The sequence below is a fragment of the Coloeus monedula genome (assembly GCF_965178545.1).
Source record: "Coloeus monedula genome assembly, chromosome: 6".
In the NCBI taxonomy this organism is placed as follows: Eukaryota; Metazoa; Chordata; class Aves; order Passeriformes; family Corvidae; genus Coloeus; species Coloeus monedula.
In genome coordinates this window covers 47,634,068-47,656,883 of record NC_138786.1, presented here as the reverse complement: position 1 = coordinate 47,656,883, position 22,816 = coordinate 47,634,068, and the positions used below count along the sequence as shown (strand labels likewise).

At 43.3% G+C, this 22,816-nt stretch overlaps 1 protein-coding gene across 9 annotated transcripts in view; it reads left to right on the top strand.

Annotated features, from left to right (window-relative positions):
* Positions 1-22,816, top strand: part of FOXN3 (forkhead box N3) — a 212,251-nt gene that overhangs the window by 73,862 nt on the left and 115,573 nt on the right. For all 9 annotated transcript variants that reach the window (XM_082284248.1, XM_082284253.1, XM_082284252.1 and 6 more), the window contains one exon: positions 1,996-2,552. In XM_082284248.1, coding sequence (XP_082140374.1) covers positions 2,010-2,552 — 543 coding nt within the window. In that variant the 5' untranslated portion in view covers positions 1,996-2,009. The remainder of the gene's footprint in view (positions 1-1,995; positions 2,553-22,816) is intronic.

Below are 22,816 nucleotides of genomic sequence, written 5' to 3'. Positions count from 1 at the left end.
GCTGCAGCCGCCACGGGCCTCGCCGGCAGTCCCCCCATAACCCCCACGTATGGCCCCAGTCGGGCCGCGCCGCCGCGGGGCCAGCCCCGGGCACCCCGCCTGCCCGCGGCGGCCTCGCTGGGAGCCGCTCTTCGGCCGGGCTCCGCCGGACTTCCTTGCCGGCTCTCCGTGCCGGCCCGAGGGCGCTCCGCGGGGCTGCGGCCCCCAGGTCACCCCGCTGCCTGGAGCGGGGAAAGAGAGGGGAAAAAAATCATGAAGTGATACGGCCCTTTGGGAGGATACTGGCAAATAAGGAAATTAAACAGAAAGAGAGCAGCATGTTGTCATAGCAACAGTGCAATTAAATTACTTTACTGTCAGCCATCATATAATTTTCCTGTTTAGAAGCTCATGGGACGGAACTTCCATTTGGAGTCAAAGTTGAGTGTGCGGCGTAGGTAGGCAATGCCAGTGCCCCTGCACGCTGGCGATTGCCTTGTTTACCTTCTGCTTGCGCTGGGTGCAGTTTTGAAAGCTAGGAAGTGGGGCCGACTCAAGATTGGCCTCCTGGTGTTTATGTCTGCATTAGTATTTTTTCCTTTTCCACATACTTACGTAAAACTGCACATTTTCACTGAGCATGTTGAGTGTATTGATGGGCTTCTGTGCAGAAAAGTTTTGTGTGTTTCATTTTTAGTAATGTCTGGTTTTGTGTGACTTCTTTATAGAAAGACCCAAGGAACTTAAAGTTTTCATTCTTGCTCATTTATGACAGCTAAAGTAAAGTCCATTATTCCTCTTGCCCATAATGGCTGTGTTGCTCTATTTTTCCCTGCAGATAGATAGTTTATTCTGTTGTTACCTGTAGCTTTTTTTGCCTTTCATTTATGGTATCCTTTGTGTGACTGCATGACTTCAGGTAACTGCTGAGGTTATATTTTAGGTACAGGAAGTCATTTTGTTTGTGTTCAGTGTTTGTGCAGAAAATTTTGTCCTTTTAAATTCTGTTACTAACTCTGTTCAGTTTTTGTTCCACTTCTGTTCACATCTCCAGACTTAATTCCAGGCAGTTTGACTGTATGTAGAAGCTAAGGGAGCCTGTTTCCTGCTTCTGAAGTAGAATTGCTGGGCTCATCTGCTTCTCTTGAGTTGGGCAGGGGCCCAACTTTAGTTTGCTTCTGAAACACTCAGGTCATCCCAAATATTACTGCTCACAGGTGTCCCTCCAGGGCCTGCTGGTGCAGTACCATCAGCAGCTCATCCCACCTCTCACAAGCCATTGTTGAGCATCACAGGCAGTCCTTCTGACTCGTGTTTTCTACCATGTTTGAAATACAGTTCAGCTTATGTTAAAATCTTCTCTGTTTACATACATTTTTAAAGTACTCTATTGCTCTGGCACTTGTTTCCCCATGTCTTGGCCCTGGCCCCTGAACTACTGGGTGTTGCTTTCCCCCTTGCCTTCTCCTGACTTTGCTGGTTTGCTCTCATTTCTGAGTTTTGGTACAACCAAGTCAGACAAACCAAGGATATTTGTCTGCTTCAGCCTTTAGCCAGAGTGATTATAATCATGGTGCTATTGTATTGTCCTCAAACATGAAACAGCTGAAATTAATCTGAAGCAACTGGCCTTAAATCACTCTTACTTTTTTTTTTTTAGTTCACATGCTTATTAAAGTGTTACAATTGGAGTATTCAATGGTTTGAAAACACCTCTTTATCACTAAAGAGATACGTCTTTGAGATTTGCTCTGTGGGGCTTCACATACATGAAGCAGAACTGAGGTGTATCTGGATTATCATCTTAACCCATCGACTGAAATTTCTTCCCTTGTGCTGACTTTAGATTATTTTAGTCAGCAGTTGTGGATGAGTATTATGTGAAACTGTCATGTTTAATACAGATGGCAAAAGGCCAAGTGACCAGTTAGGGAAAAGCTGTCAAAATGTTACGCAGGACCTTTTTATGAACTAACTTTTCTCTCCTTCTCCCTTTCTTTGGATTTACTCTCCCAGGAGCTGCTGTCTAAATGGGTCCAGTCATGCCTCCCAGTAAGAAGCCAGAAGGCTCAGGAATTAGTGTTCCCAGTGGATTGAGCCAGCATTATCAAGATAGCGATTTATCAAAGGCACTTCACGATGACGAGGACCTAGATTTCTCTTTGCCTGCCATCAGATTAGATAAAGGGGCCATGGAAGATGAAGAACTAACTAATTTGAACTGGTTACATGAGAGTAAGAACTTGCTGAAAAGCTTTGGGGACTCAGTGTTACGGAGCGTTAGCCCTGTTCAGGACATCGGTGATGACACACCGCCGTCTCCTGCCCACTCTGACATGCCCTACGATGCCAAGCAGAACCCCAACTGCAAACCTCCTTATTCCTTTAGCTGCCTCATATTTATGGCCATTGAGGATTCACCAACCAAAAGACTGCCCGTAAAGGATATATACAACTGGATCTTGGAACACTTTCCATATTTTGCAAATGCGCCCACTGGATGGAAAAATTCTGTGAGACATAATCTATCCTTGAATAAGTGTTTTAAGAAAGTGGACAAAGACCGAAGTCAGGTGAGTTTGGAACTATGGGAACCTATCTGGCTCTGAAAATATTCACCTGCTAATCCCAGAATATGTCCTTAACAGTGAAATACAGAATGTGCAACGCTGTGCCTGGTAACATAGTTGATTAAGTTCAGAGAGCCAGCATTTCTTTAGCATTGCGCATTCTGATTTTATTAAATTCATTGTCTAGACATCTTTAAGAAAGTGCTCAGTGTGTGTGTGTGTGTGTTTTTTCCCCCCAGCTGGTGTCTTCATGCATAATGGTTAAATACTGTTTTTAGTTATCATGCTGTGGTAATGGTTTCCAGCTATACTAGATGAATGTAATCATGTTATAAATGGGCTGCTTGCTGTTCTTGGCTTATACAAATGTATAGTGAAAGGGTATGCCTTATGTAAGAGTCCATCTCTATTGCCCTGGTCTGTGTTGTAACCCAAAAAAGCTTTTCTTTCTTTTACACAAGGAGGGTAATGCTGATGAAGCTCTGTTCCATTTCAAGCAGGTTTTAGAGAGACTCTTCAAAGAGAGGAGACAGGTCTGGCATCAAAGCTGAAGGTTACCATTCACCAAAATTCCTGGCATTCTTTGGGCTCATGTAACTTCTGCAGCTGGTGCAGAGCAGAAGCCCTGGGAGCACATCTTTGCTTTTGTATCTCTGTTGTTGTTGTCTCCTGGGTTCATTGCTGATTTCCCAGCAGCGTCTGCAGGAAGAGAGGCTGTGTGTAAGGGAATGGGGAAGCAAGCGGAGCAGTGGGGGCAGCCTTCTACTCCGTCAGTCTGCCTGGGAGCAGGAATCAATTTCTGAAGGGGACCTTCTCCAGAAGCAGTGGTCTGGATGAATCTTTGGCAAAGTATGAGTATACTGATAAAAATAACAGCTTGCAGATTAATTTCATAGGCCTTCTCACAGGTTAGGGAAATAAATAGGTAAAATCACATCACTCGTGGTCTGTCTCTAAAATTGGCTGAAGATCAGAAAGTGAACACCTCCCCCTGGCAGAAACAATAGATGCACTCAGCTTTTTTGTATCTCAGTGAGATAAATGCTGGGATTGTCTTGTAACTTGTTACCCTGAAACTAGACTTCTCTTGGTGGTGCTGTTCTCCCTATTTTGTGTGCAATTTAACTTTAAAAGCTGTGGAATAGAAGCTCAAGTAACTCTAGAGGAGGAGTCATACTCTATCCTAAACTAGCAACTTTTCATTTTAGATGAGTTAACTTTCTTTTCTATGGAGCTTTCATTTTTGAAAGGATTGACACATCTATCTTCCTTTTCTTTCTTTTTAAAAAGTATTATTACCTGGAATCCACTGTCCCCATATTGCTGATCACACACTGTTTGTTGGTATTTTTATCAATTATTTGCTGTGGAAGCTTGTGTGTGAGACTGAAAAAACCTGTTCCTGAACTGGATCTTGTTTTGTGTAAACCAGAGTTTTAAATTCTGGTTTGGAAGTGAGACTGTAATAATAAATGCCACACCAGACTTATGACCCCGTCCCAGACTGTACGAAATCTTCACACAATGCTCTTAAAAAACCACCAAAATACTGTAACTGGCAAGGCATGTGTTTCACACTGCCATTTGTGTTCTGTTCTGTCCCTCTTCCTCTGTTTACAAGTTGACTATTCAGATTTCAGCTTCCTTCCTATGAGGAACTTGTCTTCATGTCTTTCTGTGAAATATCCGGCAGTCCACTGAGCTCATCTGAACAATACCACACTGCACTGCTGCTCCGTGGGGAGGTGGCGCAGCACAATGCATGACTGGTCACCCACGTCTCAAATTCGTGGTTACAGCCATGGTTACACAGCTAGACAACAAGGTGTGGTGGGAGGCCTTGCCTGTATGAATAACAGGGTGGAGTTTTATTAATTCCTGGAAAATCTCAGATTATGTGAAAGAATTTCTTGCACTTCCCGAAGATGCTAGTAAGCAGGTAGCCAGCTTTAAGGTGAATGAGATGGGAATCTCAAATGTAAAATGCACCACAGCAGGTCATTCAAGTCCCTTGCTGGGTTTTTCCCTGTGTCCTGGCCAAGGGATGTGGCAGACAGAGTCCTGAGTTCAGAATTGGCCCTTGGTCAGAGTTGCTGAATCAGGTGCTTGACAGCTAATTGCGGACTTGGAAAGCAGTAAATGTCAACTGATGGCTTCAAAAATGCCTTAGTGTGTGTCCACGCACACTTGGGGTTGATTTGGTACCTTGCAGCAAATACCTCTGCTGTTCGGAAGGAAGGTGTCCATCTAAAGGGTTCTCTGGCTTTGGTATGGGGCTTGGGGCAGGGGAAAGAGGGGCTTTCATCTGTAAGGAATCATTTTATGCTGCTTCTCCTTTGCAGACAGTTTTTGCAAATTGCAGGTTTGGAGTCTGCCTGTTTTACTGGTTTTGCATGAAAAAATCCCCCAGCATTTAGCAAATGGCATGTTATGAAATGCTAACAAGATGGGCTCTGAAACATGTACAGTATGGAGGGAAGGAGTTAATCAGTGCTGGGAATTGCAGGCATTTCCCGGTTGATGTGCATTGACACTTTGTGAAAAGCTAGAAGCTTTTCCTCTCATAGTTGTGCTTTCCAGTGTTTGTTTATGTAGCCTTTCAGTAATCGTTTTTCTAAAAAAAGTTCTGCTGAACACTTAATTCTTTTTTGAATTCCCTCTGCATAGTAGTTTTCTCAGTCTTGAGTTTCACTAGTTTATATTCGTGGGGCTAAATATGCATCTAATAGTCTGCAGCTTTTTCTGCCTGCGTATGAATGCTTGAATTTCCTGATGCGAGATCATTGTAACACAGAGGAAAAAAAAAGACAGGCTTCATCCCCATTGTGGTTTTTGACTTGCCCTGTCCTGGTGCTTTAAGTCTGGTGTGGAATGCTGGGAAAAGAGGATTTGTTTTTACATTGCTGCTATTCCATTTCAGCTGCAGTGCCATCAGGCTTACCTGGCAAACCAAAAGCGTGGCTGTTAGTGTAACTGCGATGAGGCTGATCTGGGTTGAGACAGACAGCTGGCTGGAAGAAGGGAAAATGCTGAGCCCTTGATTGTACAAACCTCTTTGCATTGAGCTCAGCAGTTTAATAATAGTTGGCCAGAGTATGAAGTTATCACATGATGGGGAGTAGATGCGGAGTTCCCTGGCTTTGTTTGTACTGCCAGACCTGTGAATTCACTTGTTCAGATTAATCCTATTGTGAACATACAGATCTATATGTCCTGTAGTCTGTGTCCCACTTAGTACAGCCCGTTAGTCCATGACTTCCCTACCATCTGGTCCTTGGCTATAGAGAGGAATTTTTCTTGTATATGTGTCTCCATAGCAACGAGTTTGCAGTTGATATGGAAAGTAAGCAGTTGCCATAGCAACGGAGTTACTGATGTGGCAGCTTCTCTGCTTGCAGGGAAAGGGCTAAGCTAGTTCAGACCCATTATGTAGGTTTGCTGTGATTATAGCTATGCCCACTAGAGCTGTTTGAGCTAAGGGGCGGCTGAAAAATTTTGTTACAAGCCCTATTTTTGCCTCCCTTGAAAATCTGATTTATTCGTATAGAGATTCCTGCTTTGAACAAAGGCTGGTAGGATTGTCTTTCCAGGGTGTGTGATGTGTCTGCGCCTTTTATGAATTCAAACTTCCTCAGTCATCATTATCAGATGAGGGGAAATGATGTTTGACCTTGCTGGCTTCGCTGCAGTATTTTTGTCTCAGTGAACAGCCTGTGGTTATAAAGGTTGGAGTTTTTGTCCCCTTGCTCCTCTCTGCTATCCTGCTGTTTTTTCCCTGCTCTGTGCTTCTTTGGGCATCCATCCTATCAAGAGGACTCCTCTTTGTGTCTGCACTGCGTTGTCTGAGATAGGGAAGCACACACATGCTTCTGGCTGTGTGCACGCTGAAGAAATTCAAGCATCTGAAAGGTTTATTTGGCATTTATGCTGAGGGACATCTTAATAAAAATGTAATGAGGGTAAAGGATATGTTTATGGGGATGGGAGAAGAAAATTCTCCTCGCTTGATGTGGAAGTTATTCTTAGAAGTACGTGGTCCATAACTGGGTCATGGAGATCCAGCCAGGCTCCTCCTCTGTCTGGAGCAGGCTCTGAGATCTGAGGACTCCCGAGTGGTCCTTGAGCTTTGCGAGAGCTGATGTCTAACTTGTCCTCATCTAATGCACTCTCTCTCATAAGTGCTCTGCCAGGGCATCTTGACAGGAGCCGTGGGGAACCCCTTTGGGCACAGGAGACTTTTCAGGAGTGCCTCTTGCAAATGTCTCTCCTCTGATACGATAATGTCTGGGGTTTTGACAGGTAAAATCCTGTGAAAAGATCAGTACTAGACGGAGTGAGAGGAAAAGGACCCTGCTTGTTCTTTCTTAGAATCTCCTAATCCAATCTGCATATGCACAAAGGTGAGGGAGATGGGACCCTGCCCTCCCTCTTTTAATGTTGTTGAGAAGGTTTCCTGTGAAAGTTCAGTGTCACACTGGGGATAGAAATAATCTCCTCTGTTTTTAATGTTATCACCTAGACTGATCCAAATAACAGAAGTGTCAGAATTTCACTGCAATTATAATGGTTTGGGAAGCAAAAGTGAAAAAATACCAAAAACCAAACCCAACAAAACAACCCCTCAGATTCACGTTAAAGGCTTCAGGTGATACTGACTCCATTAATAAATTAATGTCCTAAATAAGCTGGTGCAACTGTTAGTTTCTTTAATTATTAAAAGGATATTTTGTGGTTTTAAACTGGAATTTGTCTAGTTTAACTTGAAATGCATTTTCTTATATTTCTGTCTGTCATACCAAAAAGCTCTCTAATATCAGAAATTTTCTCCTCAAATTGGTATGCAGAGAAACAAGGGTCATCTCTTTCTAGAGAAATCGTAGAAGTCTAGAACCATTCTGTAAATGGAGTTTCAAGATATTAGACAATTTATGGAGACCTCTTCTTGAATCCTTTCCCTTTTGTTTTTGAATTGCAAACCCCAGAATCATTCAGAATATTTAAATAATGGATTTCCTAAAGCTGTGCATGGAAATAACACTCTTCATTTCACTGGCTTCCAGCTGCTTGACTTTACATCAGAGCTAACTCTCTGCACTGGAATCTGCCTGAATTAACTGTTTTAGAGCTGTAGAAAGCATAAGCAGTTATTTTCAAGTAATGATGAAGAGCTGGCAGTATCCAGGGATTCCTCTGAACCTTATATGTAAGGTATTTGTGTTATCTTCCTCTCGGTTAAGATAGCCTGCGGGCAGGTGCCCTGCTGCGTAACTGAGGTGTTGGTTGCACAGTGACAGGCCATTGACCTACCAGAAAGATTGGCCACTTAGGTTAAATAAACTGGAGTAAGGGGCCCTGTCTGTGTTCATCACCCACAGCAAAGATGATGCAAAGTGTGTTAAGCATTGCTGAAAGAGCATGGGAAATCAGGAGTGAGCTGCTCTTTACCACTGGGCTTGGGCCGTGGTGAGGTTGATGAGTCCATTTCTCAGCTGTGTTTGCACTCCCTCACTTGGTGACTGTTTGCTCCACCACCTTCGTGGCACGTGAACTTTCTTGTTTCTGTGACAAACAACTGATCTGACTGGACTTATACCTTTCCCTCTTCTTTTAATTCTTGTGTTGCTTTTCATCTTAATTCCTCAATTCAGGTCACAGTGCAGTCCAGCTAATAGTTGTGCTGACAAGGGGAGTAGAGATGATGGGGAGGCTGGGGATTGCCAGTTGGGATTGCTGAGACAAGCCATTCCTTACCGAAGAAGGGCTGGCAGCTGCATGATGCATGACTGCTTGGTGGGGTAATGGATGTAGTCCCTGCCACAAGGTAAAGGTTAAGGCAAAATGAGAACAGAAGTTTAAATGCAATGGGAGGCTTTCTTCTGCTGGAGATGTTTGTTTTGTTCTCCCTTTAGGAGCAGGACTGTGCTGTTTGTTGTTCAAGTGGCCTGTGTTAGTGACTCTTCTTGGTGTTTTACAGTAGATTTAAAGTGATCAAAGTCTGGGCTGCCGTTCTCCTGCATGAACCCTGATGAACCTGGCTGCCTGTTCCCTTTCCTGGGAGGTGGAATTGATCTGGGGCTGTATTGCAAGCCCCTCTTCAGTTCCTACTGGCACATGTGTCACTATGTAATGAGCAGGCTGAAAACTCTTTGTATAGTTTAGTTGGGGTTATTTTTCATTGGGCTAATTTAGCTGGATTCATTTTCAGCTCCTTTTTTAGTTCATGGTTACTGTGGTCAGAGGAACACCAGTGTCAGCACAGGCCATGGGCTCAGCTCTGTTTAATTTGGCATGAAGCTGTGCCTGGGGCTTCCAGCCAGCTCAGAGTTGACCTGGTGACAGGAGGAGAAGATTGGGAAGGGAAGGGGTGAGGGATGCTCTTACATTTGAGAGCACAGGCTGCACTTAAACCAGTGGGGCTGCTTGAATACGTTCCGTCAGGTACATCCTTGGTGCTCGATTGGGTCCATAAGATATGGGTGAAATGGTTCTACAAAAGCTGCACCAGGATGTATGCACGTGTGTTTTTTCAAGATTTGTTTCTCTGTATTTCCCAAGGTTCTTAATTTTGGCAGTAGAGGTGGCTCTGTGTGAACCTGTGCTGTGCATCCTCTGAAAAGCTGTTATGGAAGAGGAAAGGATGTCTATAAAATCAATTGTCAGGCTTTATCCATGCTGCTGTCATTATGTCCTCATCACCTCCTATGTTTCTTTCCAATTGTCAGAGAGATAATGAAATGCTGTTGTCACTGCCAGCAAAAGAAGCACAGATCCTGGAGCTGCACTCTGGCTTGAGCACAGGAGGCCTTGTTGATGACGGGCTGAAGGATGTGGGCACACAGGAGCACTTTTACATATCTATTAGTGAATGTGGCAAGACATGCCCCTGAGCACCAGGCCCACGGTGGTGGCCGTGCTAACTCTGGTTGTAGCTGAACATCAGGGGTGAACTGGGCTTGCTGGTGTGGCTGAGTGTATGCACTTCTGTCTTGCACTTCAGTTCTTTGGCAAAACATAAAAGAATCCATTTTAATTACTAAATATGTGTCCCTTAGACTTACTCCTTCCTTTTCTAAAAGGGAGGTGTTGTACGTTGTCTGAAAGAGCCCAGCAATTTGTGCTGTGTGGCTTCTTTTCCTGGATGAAGACCTTGAGAAAAAACATTTAAAAGTCTTGGTCATAACTCAGCAGTTGAAAATAATTGAGGAGTTGAGAATACTCTTCAGGCAGCCTGAAGTAGCCTTTCAGTTGCGGTAGAAACTTCCTTTCTTTGCTCTGGATTCAGGCAGTTACTGTGTCTCCACTGAACCTTAGTTCAGTCCTGCACCACCTAAAGTCATTCGCACAACTGGCCTGGTGGGCTCTGGGTGGCAGTCTGCAGGTTGCTTATACCTGCTCCTTCTGTGTTATTTTCAGCTGATTGCTGTATCTTCATCATAAATCTAGTTAATATAAATGAATGATATAGAATAACATAAGGCAAACTCCTTATGAACAATGGACCCTGTGTGACTTTTTAATTTGGCTGGTTGTCATTTGTATGTTGGTCAGTGCTGGGTTAGCATATAAAAGTAGTTAACTTCTGTCATTGCAAGACTGGGCAGACTTGCTGGATGAGGTCATGGTGCAAGCACTGCATGTAGCTATAACAAAGCAGTATGTCATGAAGCTCAACAAGTCCAAGTGCAAGGTGCTCCATCTGGGTCGGGGCAATCCCAGGCATGAGCACAGACTGGGAGATGAAGTCATTGAGAGCAGCCCTGCGGAGAAGGACTTGGAGCTTCTTATGGCTGAAAAGCTGGGCATGCGCCAGCAATGCGTGCTTGCAGCCCAGAAAGCCAACTCTCTGCTGGGCTGCATCCACAGCAGCGTGGCCAGCAGGGTGAGGGAGGAGATTCTGCCCCTCTGCTCTTGTGGGACCCCACCTGCAGTGCTGCATCCAGCTCTAAGGCCCCCAGCATAGGAAGGACATGGACCTGTTGAAGAAGGTCCAGAGGAGGACCATGAAGATGATCAGAGGGCAGAAGCATGTCTCATGAAGACAGGCTTGAGAGAGCTGGGGCTGTTCAGCCTGGAGAAGAGAAGGCTACAGAAAGACCTTGTTGCAGCCTTCCAGTACCTAAAGGGGACTCTTTTTTAAGAGGGAGAGGGACTTCTTATACAGGCAGAGAGTGACAGGACACGGGGGGAACAGTTTTAAACTGAGAGATTTTGATTAGGTGTTTGGAAGAAATTCTTTACTGTGAGAGTGGTGAGGCACTGGCACAGGTGGCCCGGAGAAGCTTTGGGTACCACATCTCTGGAAGTGTTCAAGGCCAGGCTGGATGGGGCTTTGAGCAACCTGGTCTAGTGGAACGTGTCCCTGCACATGGTGACTGAGTTGGAACCAGTTCATGTTTGAGGTCTCTTCCAACCCTAACCTTTCTATGATTCTATTCAGTTACTCTTGTGAACACAGATTTGTTTAAGAAAAAGCCCCATGTGCCTGCCTCAGGTTAAGTTTTGCTTAGCAAGCATCTAGGGAAAGATGTGACCCATGCTTATATGTATTTTTAAGCTAATAGAGCTTTTTCTCACTAAGTAATTTGCTTTTATGTTTTGATACATAGTCTGGTATTTTTAACCAATACAAGTCTGGTAAAGGTCTTCTAGGTAAAGGAAGATACTGGGGGAACTTCATTTTTATGAGGTACGTAAGAATTTTGCTGGTTTTGTGGTACTTTTAGTTTGTCAGTTTTTAAGGAGTTTAGAAACAGTGAGATTTTGCTTTCTTCAGTAGTAGCAACTGGCTTGTTACGATTCAGTAGTTAAATTTTGGTCTCAAGGAAAAAGCTATTTAGCTTCCTAACATCTGTCATTCAGTTGAGTTCCCGCTTAGTTTAAGTTCCGTCCCCCAACTATTCGCCAGCTGCTCCAGTGTCTCAAAGCTGGCTAAAATTGGGGTACCCTCTCAGCTCCAGAGATAAGAAATGATTATGGGTGGGCTGGGAAAGAGAGGAATTGCCAAAATTGCTTGTCTGGCAGTGCTTCATTGACAAGCAACAGAGAAACATGGGTGGTTGGTTCAGGTGCACTTACGAGTCCCTGTCCTTGACACTTGAGCTCTGACACCCTTAAAGGTAAAGTGCATCCTGAATATGTGCCTGGATGCTTTATTCAGTCTTGTAGCTTAGTTTTTTGGACTTAATTCATGTGTGTCTTTTCTCTGGCTTGGAAGAATTCAGGCACAGAAGTAATACCGTATGCTTTCTTTAATAGTGGAGGCAAAGGTGGCTGTTATGGAGGACCAGGCATGTTGCTGTTGGAGAGTGGCTCTGTGGGTAGTTTCAGCAGTCTGCCTGCCCTGGGACTAAATGGCCTCATAGGTGAGGGCAAGAAACACTTTCTTCAGGTGTACTGCTTTCAGCAAGAGCTTCCTGAGATATTTTCCCTGTGAACAAAATTAGCATCCAGGACTGAAGCTCACAGCAATTCTCACCTTTAATTACTCAAGAGGGTGTAGAATACTTTGGCTCTGCCATGCCATTGTGTCCATGATTCCTCTTAGCCTGCAGCCTTCAGATCTTAGTGATCAAGTGGCTGGAGCTGCTGAGATGTCTGGTAGTCGGGAGAGTGCACTTACACATGCTCATTGTCACTGCTGTGTCTGGCCATTTATTGCAATGGCAATAAAACAGTGGTTATCCTTTCTGGAGAATAAGCACATTTATAAAAGTCTCGATGCTGACAAGGTTTATCTACATGCTGGCAACAAAACTGGCTTTAAAAGAGTCCTAAATTTCTGGTAACTGTAAGTGGTGTCAGTCTCATCAGTGGTAGAGGTCATGTAAGATAAGCAACAGGGGAGAGAAAGAAAGGGAGTGACCTTCCTGCTTTGGCATACAGCTTTTTTTCCTCCTGAATTTTTTGTGGGTCATTGTTGGCCCTTCTTAGCCCGAAACATTACTTGTTTGTTTTTTTTTTTTTTTGTTCTCCCACTGGTTTGGACTCCTGACTTCACAAAAGCTGCTTTTGATTTACTCTTGAGTATCAACAACAGAACTGGGACTGAGGGCTGTGGAAAGTAGCTGATGTGGCCATAAATGATGCCTCTGGATCCTGCTTAGTTATCCATAATAATAATTTTGAAGACAGTATGTTTTAATTAATTAATTTTGTTAAATTAATTTATTTCTGTTTAGTTCTTCACATTCCATTCAGACTGTTATGGAAACAGTCCTGGGAACTAGTGTAGGAATTTGTGGGAGGACTCATTCTAAGGATCTTACATGTGAGTGGGTTTTTTCTTGTTGAAGTAGAAAAGAAACCAAATTGCTGCCCTTAGCCAGTGACTTAAGATACCAAAACACTATCTACAGCATGCTGAATTGCTATATTTCATTGCAGCAGTGAAGAGTAGCAATTTACCACTAGCTGAGAGCTCTCAGGATTTTGAAGCACCAGTGTAACTTGCTGAATGATGACTGTTGGTAAGCAGAGGCACGAACAGGCTTCTGTACAGGGAAGTCTCAATGGCATGGAGAATTGTCTGTGGCAGTACGTAGAGCAGAAACTTATTGATGGGATTTTGCATAAGAGAATCTACTTGAATGGTGAATTCACACTCATTCAAGCTTTGAGCAGAAAATTAGCCTGTGCTCCACAGCTATGTTTATGAGATCCCACAGCTGCCTACCTGTGGGAAGGTACTCACTGAGATAAAGCAACTATTATAAATGTATTTCTGACTTTACAGTTGAAAAAAAGTGTCTACAGTGCAACTTGCAGGGGCTGTGGGGGTTAATGCAAGACTAGGGTTAGTTGCTGGCATACCTTATCTCAAGCTTTCATTTACATATTTTTGTCTCTTTTCCTCACCGTTTAGTGTGGAGAGTGGGAACGCTTACCTCTTGTAGGTTCTGCATGCGTCAGTAAAAATAGGGAAATCATTCATGAAATGTCTTGGTTTTACATTAGCGGGAGGGGTGTTAAACATCACTGTTAAGGTTAGTGGTTCAGAATGTAATAAATGTAGCACTTCTGCAATTAGATATCTTTTCTTAAAATAGTTGGGAAGAACTAGACAGACCTTGCAAGGACAAGATCTTCATCCTTAGGACTAAAGTCCTTCCCATGCAGGAAAAGCTGTATTTGAAGGATTCTTCTCAGTACCACTGCTTTGCAGTGGCTGGTTGTGTGCAGCCTTCTCAAGCCCCAGAAAAACAGAATCACTGCACTTCCAGAGATCATCACTGCTCCTGGGAGCACTTTGCAGGCTTTCAGAGAGAATGTTTGACAGGTTTAAAAACTGCCCACTGCTGGTATATAAGGAGCTACAATTATGCTTTGGGTGAACACCCTGTGCCAAAAGGTATTCAGTTCTGCAGGAATTCCCTTCAGACATAATATTTATAAATAACTTTAACTGGAAATAATTATATGATTCTTATATAATTCTACCCTTCCTGAAGTACTTGAGGACTAAGGGGCTATACATGAATAGAATCATAGTCATGGAACATCCTGAGTTAGAAGGCATCATTGAGTCTGACTCCTGGCCCTGCACGGGACTCCCCGAGAATCACACTGTGTGTCTGAGAGTCCTGTCCAGACCCTTCTTGAACTCTGTCAGGCCAGTGCTGTGACCACTTTCCTGGGCAGCCTGTTCCAGTGCCCAACCACCCTCTGGGTGAAAAACCTTTTTGTGATATGATGGTGTAAGTAGTTTGCTGGCTTTCCTGTGTAGCTGAAGTAAGAAGGAATGCATAGCGTGTATGGAAAGTGCAGGTTTTCAGTCTTCAGTTAGGAGAGATGGGAAGTTGGAGAGTCAGGATGTGGCTGAGATGGCTGAGAGTGAGACAAATGCTGGCATTTGTACTGTTGTGTGGTTTGCTTTGAAGCAGTTGGATGAACTTGTCCAGAATCTTTTTTCCTGTTTGGGCAATTAATGTAATGCATTTATTGTTATGTAATTAGTCATTACACCAATTTATTTGTGTTTTCTCTCTTACCTTTCTTCTATACAGGTGAAGGTTTTCCCCTTCAGTGTTCAGGGCTAACTATACAGACCTTGCTTTTGTAAAAGAGTGTAGGTTTGGTTTACAATTTTATATTGATATGTAATACTTTCTAGACTTTTAGCTGCATAGCAGAGAAAGAGGAAAGAAGCTATTATGGAGACAGATTGCACAGAGGACTCAGTCCAGTACTAGCTCCCAGCTTGTGAGGCAAAAGCAATTTTATTGTTCATGATGTACCTCCCTTTTCTGCTTAAAATCTTTTTTTTATCTATCTGTATATATGTGTGTGTATATAAATATATTTCATATAAAAAAAGCATTACAGAGTCACACTGCTTTTTTAGATCATCCAAGCACTTTTAAGATAAAATGGTAGCAAAAATTGGGTAGAGCTTTCTATTGCTTGTGTCTCTGTGCCAGGAAAACAAGATGCTGTCATAGTGGTACATCTTGAATCACAGAATATTCTGTGTTGGAAGGGACCCACAAGTACCTTCAAGCCCAGCTCTTAAGTGAATGGCCCAGACAGGGATCCAAGCGGCAACCCTGGCATTATTAGTACCATGTTCTAACCACCTGAGCTAATCTCTGCAAAGTTTCCTTGGAAAAGATGTCTTGCCGCAACTGGTTACCAGTTAGTCTAAACAGATGACTGTAAATTAAGAATCTTAACTAACCTGAACCACCTCTCTTGTTTTTTCCGAAACAAATCAGTATTTAAAATGTAGTAAAACACCTCCACTTTGACTAATTTTTTGTTGTTTCAAGTTTTGCTAAAACACCCGTAATATTTCACTGCCTTTTGGGCAGTGCTGCATTTGTTTGGAGGAGTAAAGTTCCTTGTTCTTGGCTTAGCAAGTCTGCTTTGATGTGTCATTTGCTGTTAGTTTTTAGAGCTGACTAATTTTGAATTTGCGAAAGCAAAAATGTAATTATGACCCTTTCCATTAAGAGACAACTTTTTCTGTCATTCTTGTTCGAAAAAAAAAAAAAAATCATTTAGGAAGCTTTGATTTTAATTTGTAGCAATGAAATTGTAGAAAGGGTTTTGCTTTCTCATCCTTTTCTTCTGTGGCTAGGAAAATGTCTTCCTCCCACCAGCTAAAATTCTTGCATTATTTTAGTTTCAAAGTAAATATGCTTATGATCTAACCACTTTTGCTAATTACCTTGTGCTCTTTCACCAGCACTCAAGTTGTACTCACCTTCCAGTAGAGTCCAGTATGCCAGAAATGCATTTGGCTGGCTTGGGCTGATGGGACAAGAGTCTGTGTCTTAATTATGGTAGAGTTACCCACTTGTGTGCCACATCATCTTATATTTATTCCCCTTGCTATTTATAATACAGGGTTTGCAAACTTGTTGGATTTGCACTTTGAATCTTTAATTTAGACATTCATTTAAGAGGGGAAGAACTTGCTTCATCAGTAAACGGGCTTTTTTTCCTGTTTTGACTGTCTGTTGATTCCTCTTGTTTGTCATCAGGTGAAAAATAAAACCATTCTAGAGTGGTTTAAACAGCTTTTCAGTCCATGCCATGTGTAGCTTCACTCTTCTTGCACTGTGTACCAAGACATGCTTTTGTTTGGAAAGGAAGGGAATTTTGCAATTGCCCAAATAAATGTTCTGTTTGTGTTGAATGGCTTTTAAGTTAGACCAAGTAATGTTAGCATCTAAGGGTGTGTTTGTGTAATAATATGAATGGACGTGATAAGAGTGGTGTGGGAGGGTATTTATATAGAGATTTGTATCTTTAAAGTTATGAAATTGGCTTAAAAATCACGTCATTTAAAGCAATGAAGGGAGGGGCTGTGTGCCTTATTTTAGAGCTTTTAAGAACTTTTACAAGCTCTTTTATAGAAATGAAGACAGCTGGAAAGGTTTTGTTTTGCCCCCCAGCTCAGCTCCCCTCCCTCCCCACCATCTCACGACTTTCTAATAGAAACATCTAGAATACCAACGTGCTAAAAATTCTATGAATCAGCAACATTAAAGCGAGATTCTGGAGATTGCAATAAAGCTGTAATCTGTCAAGTTTCTTTCAAGGTCTTCTGTTGGTGGTGTGTTTGGTATTGTCTGAGAGAGTCTTTTGCAAGAAAAACACTAATTACAGAAGTCCTTCACCATGCAGTGCAGCTGTCAGCATTTGTGGTCGTAGGGTGCAACTATGAAGAGAGAAGGACCCTTTGGAGCAGCCAGCCCTTTTTATGAGCTGGTGTAACTGGCTTCCTCTTGCGGGGGCAAGCAGTGGTGAGTTTTTACACCGTCAGCATGCTCAAGGGCTGGTTACTGGTTTCCAGCAGGATTTGGTACATAATGCAACTCTGAGAGGTAAGATGACTGCTGCTAAATTGTTTCAGTACTGGTAGGATGAATGGAGTCAGTATAAGGTGTCCATTCCTTTTTTGTTCAGCCTTTGGATAGGGCCTTCAGCAGTTTGGACTTCATTTTCTCACTGTGCATTTTTCTCTGTAGGGGTGTTTGTATGTTTTTGGTTGCTTTTCACCTTCAGATACTCAATTCCAATTGCTATTTTTGTGGTCCCCCCTCCCCCCCCCCCCCCCCCCCCCCCCGTTCTCATTTTTTTGCTACCTGCATCATCTCTAAATGTAACTGATCATAAACACTTGTCTGAGGAATGCAGGGGAAGTGCTTTCAGTCGTCGTTGCACTGTACTGAAAGTGCATTTGCATTTTGAAAAAGAAAGAAGTTGCAGCCTTTTTTTGAAGCAGGATTTTCACTCGTAAACTGTATGCTATTTTTGGCCTGTCAGCTATGAAGGCTTCCTGTGTGAAACTGATCAAGGAAAAGATCACAGGAGACCTGGAGCAGTGACTCAGGTCACAGCAGGCCTGGTTGCATGACACCTGTGTCATCAAAATAGCCTTGCTTTGGCATCCCTAAATGAGATTTTCTCCTCCTTTAGATGGTAGGTTTGTTCAAAGGCATATTTGAGCTTGAATAATTTGGAAGAAAACAACTTTTTAACCTTCTGAGAATATCATACATCTTCTCTTCCTTGTTACTTCTGAACTCCTCACAACATCATCATCTGATGTTGGGCAAGTTGTCGATTTTCATTACTGGAGTCTGCTCAGAAATTGTTTCTCCCTGTTTCCTTCCACTCCAGGCATGTTAAGTCAGATAAATTCATACACGGATGTTTAATCACTGATCACTAATCATCCTTGTGCAGTATTGATCAACAGCCTTTTTGTATGCAATGATCAGAATGAGTAATAGCTTCCTAGTAAACATTGAGGAGTGGGAGGTGAAGATGGTGACTTAGTCCCATGTAGAAGTTGACGCAGCTTTTTTCCTGAAGTTTCTAGACTCCATCCAACTTATTTTCTCCTCACCTTCTCCAAATTCTGTTTCTCTTCTTGTTCTGTTCAAGCCAAGCATAAATCCTTCTTTCCGTAGATGGTGTGTCTTTCAGCAAGTGCCCCAGTCCCCTTCTCAGGGCTGCTGGTGCTGCTGAGGTTGTCCAGTGTCTCGTTTTCCTGAGGAGCCTGTCATTTCTTCTTTCAGTATGCTACAAGCACACACAGGCTTCCTATTTCATGGGGGCGTCCTGTGAGCATCACACCTGAAAATGAAAAATGACTGCTTGTGAGATAATTCAGTTAAAAAGAAGCCAGGGAAAACCCAAATAGGCTGGGCTGTGGTGTGTAGGTTGAAAGCTGTTTTTTACCCCCTCCTTGCTCCCACTCTTTCCTAACTGGGTAAAAGGCCCAGTCTGTGCCTGAACTTGCTATTCTGAATAACCTGTTATCTGCACACAGTGACTGATGCTCACATCCTGTTTGCTACCAGCTTAGAGCGTGCCGAACATTCCTATTTCTGCTGGGTCTGTTTCAGTGAGTTTGCAGTCTGGCTCTCTGCTGTTGCCTCTCTCACGTGCCTTTTGATTCTCTCCTGTGAAATTGAGGAAACTCACTTTTTCTTTACTGTTTCTATGAAATAGCAAAATCATTGTGGGATTTGGAATGGCATCTGGAAAAATGAGGTAGACTTTTAAATAGAGAAATAATTTATGCTGAGTCAGGATTTGTTAAGTATTTAGACTTTGATTAATGCTCTGCTAATGTAGAACTAGTCTGCCCAGGAAATAACATGAATAAACCTGTGAATTCTATTCTTGCCAAGATGTGGGTTTTGATCAGGGATTTGCTAGCTTCCTTGGAAAAATTGTAGATTTAAATATTCCTTTTTTGCACAGCAGTGAGTTCAGATATTACTTCTCTAATGTAATCACTTTCCTGTGTTTAATAATAAACTATCTGCACAATTTCAGATATGCTTTACTGATGGAGGTGCTCACAGATGCTGATTATCCACTCTAAAATACACTTGATCGAGTGGCTCATGCTGCAGAAGTTTTCCATGCCAAGCTTTGTTGTCTGCCACTTTTAGTATTTTACCAGTTGCAACCTGTGTAGCCATCCTTGCAAAAATACAGTCACCTAAAAAACCCAAGACAGAAAAATCCTATAGTTGTCAAGTCTATTTTTGAAATGGCTGTGTAGAGATAAATATTAAAGGGAGTCTTCTTACAGTTTTAATGAAGCTTCTTGTGAATCAAACTTTGAAGACTAAGCAAGTTCATCTTCTTACTCTTTTTACAAGCCTTTGTTTCTGCAGCAGATGTAAAGTAAAAGTGGGAGAAAATATAAGTACATCTGAATTAATGGCTTCCACAGTGAAAAGCACCTGCATTGTTCTTTTTAACTCACTCCACCTTGAGGATGATTTGGATAAGACCTGACAGTGTAGCTTTCTTTCACCCCCTGCCACTGCATGCTTCTGCTGAGAAGGACAATTCTCACCTGTTTCTCCCTCCCTGACTTCGAAGGCTGCTCATCTCCTGGGGCTGGATGCAGGTTCCCCAGCTGTGGCACAGTGGGTGCAGCTGCCCTGCCCTTTCAGGGAGGGTGAGGGGACTGTCCTTGCTGCCAGGGTGGAAACGCTGTATTTAAGCCATGTGCCACAGCATCTCCTGTTTGTGCTTGTGGTAATGCCATGGCCCTGGTTATGTCCAGCCATCCATGGGCTTGAGCTGGTGTGGGAAGAAGCTTTGTGCGTTCATGCACTGCTGCCAGAGGAGACCAAAGGTACAGCTAGGACTGGGAGAGGGTGCTTGTAGTGACCTGTGGCATGGCAGTCAATGGAGACAGGTAGGTGGCTTAGCAGCCCGCTCCCTGCCTCTGCTTGCATATATAATTTTCTTGCCATCTTGAGATTGGAGCCTCCTTATGCTGGAAGGCTCTGGTGCAATTGAGGTGTGTTTTTGGCTCTCACAGGAAAGCTTTTATGGCCAGCACTTCAGAAGACACAAGAAGAGGTTATTGCTTAGGTGGTAGTGTTCTGACTCTGCAGGTGGTCCCAGTGAGGGCTTGTTGCTCTCTGTCTGGCCATGTGTAGGTTTCAGTGGTGTGGCTCTCAGGTGAGATTTCTTTCTCAGTTTGGGTTACAGTAAAAATGAGATGCCAAATCCCACTAGGTGAGGAAAGCCCTCTCTTACAGGCACTGCAGTTCTAGTCCCACCAGAGTGCCCAGTGTCTAAGAGGGAGTGTGCTTACTGTAGCTGCTGGGTTTTGACCTCCCCACAGGAGGCTGGTTTGCTCCTAGAGCTGAACTGGTCTTTCCCTGTTTTGTCTTCATTGTAGAGCCATTGATCTTACTGTTTAATTTAGGAGGCATTTCTCCAGAGGCTTGTGGTCGTACCTGGTGTTTGGGTGGAAGGCTGCTTGCAAAAATGCCGAATTGTGGTGAAGTCCCAGAACTTTTTGAGTCCATGAAGTTTCAGCTTATGACATTTGGGCTGTTGAGGCCCTGCTCCAACGTGTTTTTGCTGATTTGGACTGTGTGAATGAGATGAAAACTTCACTGCAGTCATGAGTTGCTTCATCTTGGAGGATGTTTGCAGCACGGGGAGATGTTTTATTTTGCTTTCTGGGGTTTCATTCAGCCATGAGAAGGAGGAGGAGGAGAGAGAAAGGATAGTAAAAAACAAGTATTTCTGAACCTAGCATAGAAGTGGGACACAAGCAGAGTAGAATGTGTATGTAAGTAGCCGAAGTAATGTGTGTGTTGATGGGTGTGGGTAGCACTGAGGTCTCTGTTGCAGGAGGATGGTTGTTCTTCAGGGTGTGCCTTCTGGAGGTGACAGGGATCCTTTGAGGCTGCTGAGTGGGGCTTGGGATGGAGCACAGCTTTGTTTCTGTAAAGAGCCCGGGAACACTTGGAAACCCCACATCCAGGGAGCCTCTCAAACCATTTATCAAAGTTGCCTATCATGCACACCAATATTAAACACTAAGCAAGGAAAACCCATACACTAAATAAACAGTTATGGGGGAAATGGTGCAAATCCATTAGCTTTTGTCAGGTCTTCCTTATTTCTATTTTTGTTTGTCACTGATAATGGATTTAGTACAACCTACTCCCTCTCACACATTTCTGCTAGCTGTTAACCCCTTCCTCTGGAAATTCACTTACTGGCTTATTTTGTCATTAATACAGTGACAGGCAAAAAGTGACCTGCAAACCTTTAGCACAGATATAAGTGTTGAATAATTTTTTTAGTATCTGTTATGTGAAGGGTTGCGTTTTAAGATCGTCCCTACGTTTTCATATATGATGTAACTATATATTTGTAAGAAAAGGCAATTCATGTCTTTTCCAGTTGTAGATAATGTAGATAATATGAAGGGCATGGATAACCAGTGGGTATTTAAATAAGTGCACCTCTAATACGAAATTAGCGCACCCCACTTAATGGGGTGTTGGTCTGGAGTCTCGGGGTTTTTTTTCCTTTTTGTCTTGGATTTTATAGGTGACCTTGGGGATTTTTTTATTCTTTCGGTTCTGCATCTTCTCAATTTTCTTTTCAATAGAGTAGGGATAATTATACTTTCCATGTATATACAGAAATTCTATAGGCTGAAACAGCATTATTAATGCTACTGGCTGCCTAATCTCCTCAAGTATGCCTGTGATGGCCTGTCATACTTACAGGCTTGTCTTCTGGGCTCTGCTGCTTTCCCAGCCCAGTCTCCCTGTGTCTGTTTGATCTTGCACTTTGTTCCTCCCTCACAGTCTCTCAGCCTGTCTTCCTCAGCGCCCAGACTTTGCCTAGCCTGCAGAGACTTTGGGCAACGTCTGGGGTTGCTAGGTACTGGCATGAAACAACATCTACTTTATATAGGAGCCAGGCGTTGTTTAAGGGCAGTTAATGACACTGCTTTCTTCAGCTGCTTGCAGGATTTCCGTGTGGCAGCCTAATAGCTTCATAGGGTGGTTTGCATGTGAACTCAACGAGGACATATCTAACAAGCCAAATAAGACTCTTGGAACTGGGTGACGTAGTGCAACACCTCCTAAGCCTGTTGGAGGAATCGTTTTATGATGAGGGCAGTGGGAAGCTGATGTGGTGTAGGAGATCCACTGCTGTATGTAGGCAATCATTTTGTGTGGGCTTACCTGTACTAATGGACATGTGCTGGAGGAGCAGTGGACCAGATGTGCCCATGGGCAGTGGGTCACTGTGATTGAAATAATGATAGAGAATCATTCCCGACCTGTTGTTGAAGTGCCCCTTGCAGGATCAGGAGCCTGGACTCTGGAGACATGCTTTGGGCTGGCAGTCTTTGGCTGCAGCTCAGACTTGCTGGGTGTCTAAGTCATGCACTAGAAGACATTCCTAACTTCTTTGTACACATGAGGGAAAGTGCTGAGGTAAAAAATTGCTTAAAAGCCCGTGAATTCCTTCATTTGTGTAAAACCCAAACGCAGTCAGTCCCATGCCCACTGTTTCTTTGCTCTACCTGGGGCAGGTAGACAAGCCCATAGGATCTGTGCCTTTCACTCTGCTAATGGGGCTCTCTCTGCAGGTTTGTGGGGGAAGGGGTGGGGCAGCCTCGGAAGGCACGGCTGCAGAGGGCAGGGCCCTTCACTCTGATAGCACATACAAGCCCAGAGGTACAAAGAAAACTTCTGGTATGTCTTGTTCTGGTGAGACTTGAACTCCTTTAACACAGCCCATTTTGGTGGCGCTTTCTTGTGTTACAGGGTATCGCATTGCGTCTTGCCTCTGAAATAGGTTGTGTTTTTTGACTGCGGAATACCACGGCCTTCCCTTTTCTCCACTGTTACTTCTCAGTGCTGATCTGGCCTCTTTATTCCGTATCATTTTTTATTTGTATGCTTGGCTTCCTTTTTGTTTTATTTCATTTTGAGATAAAGTAGTCCTTTTCCTCTCTAACCATA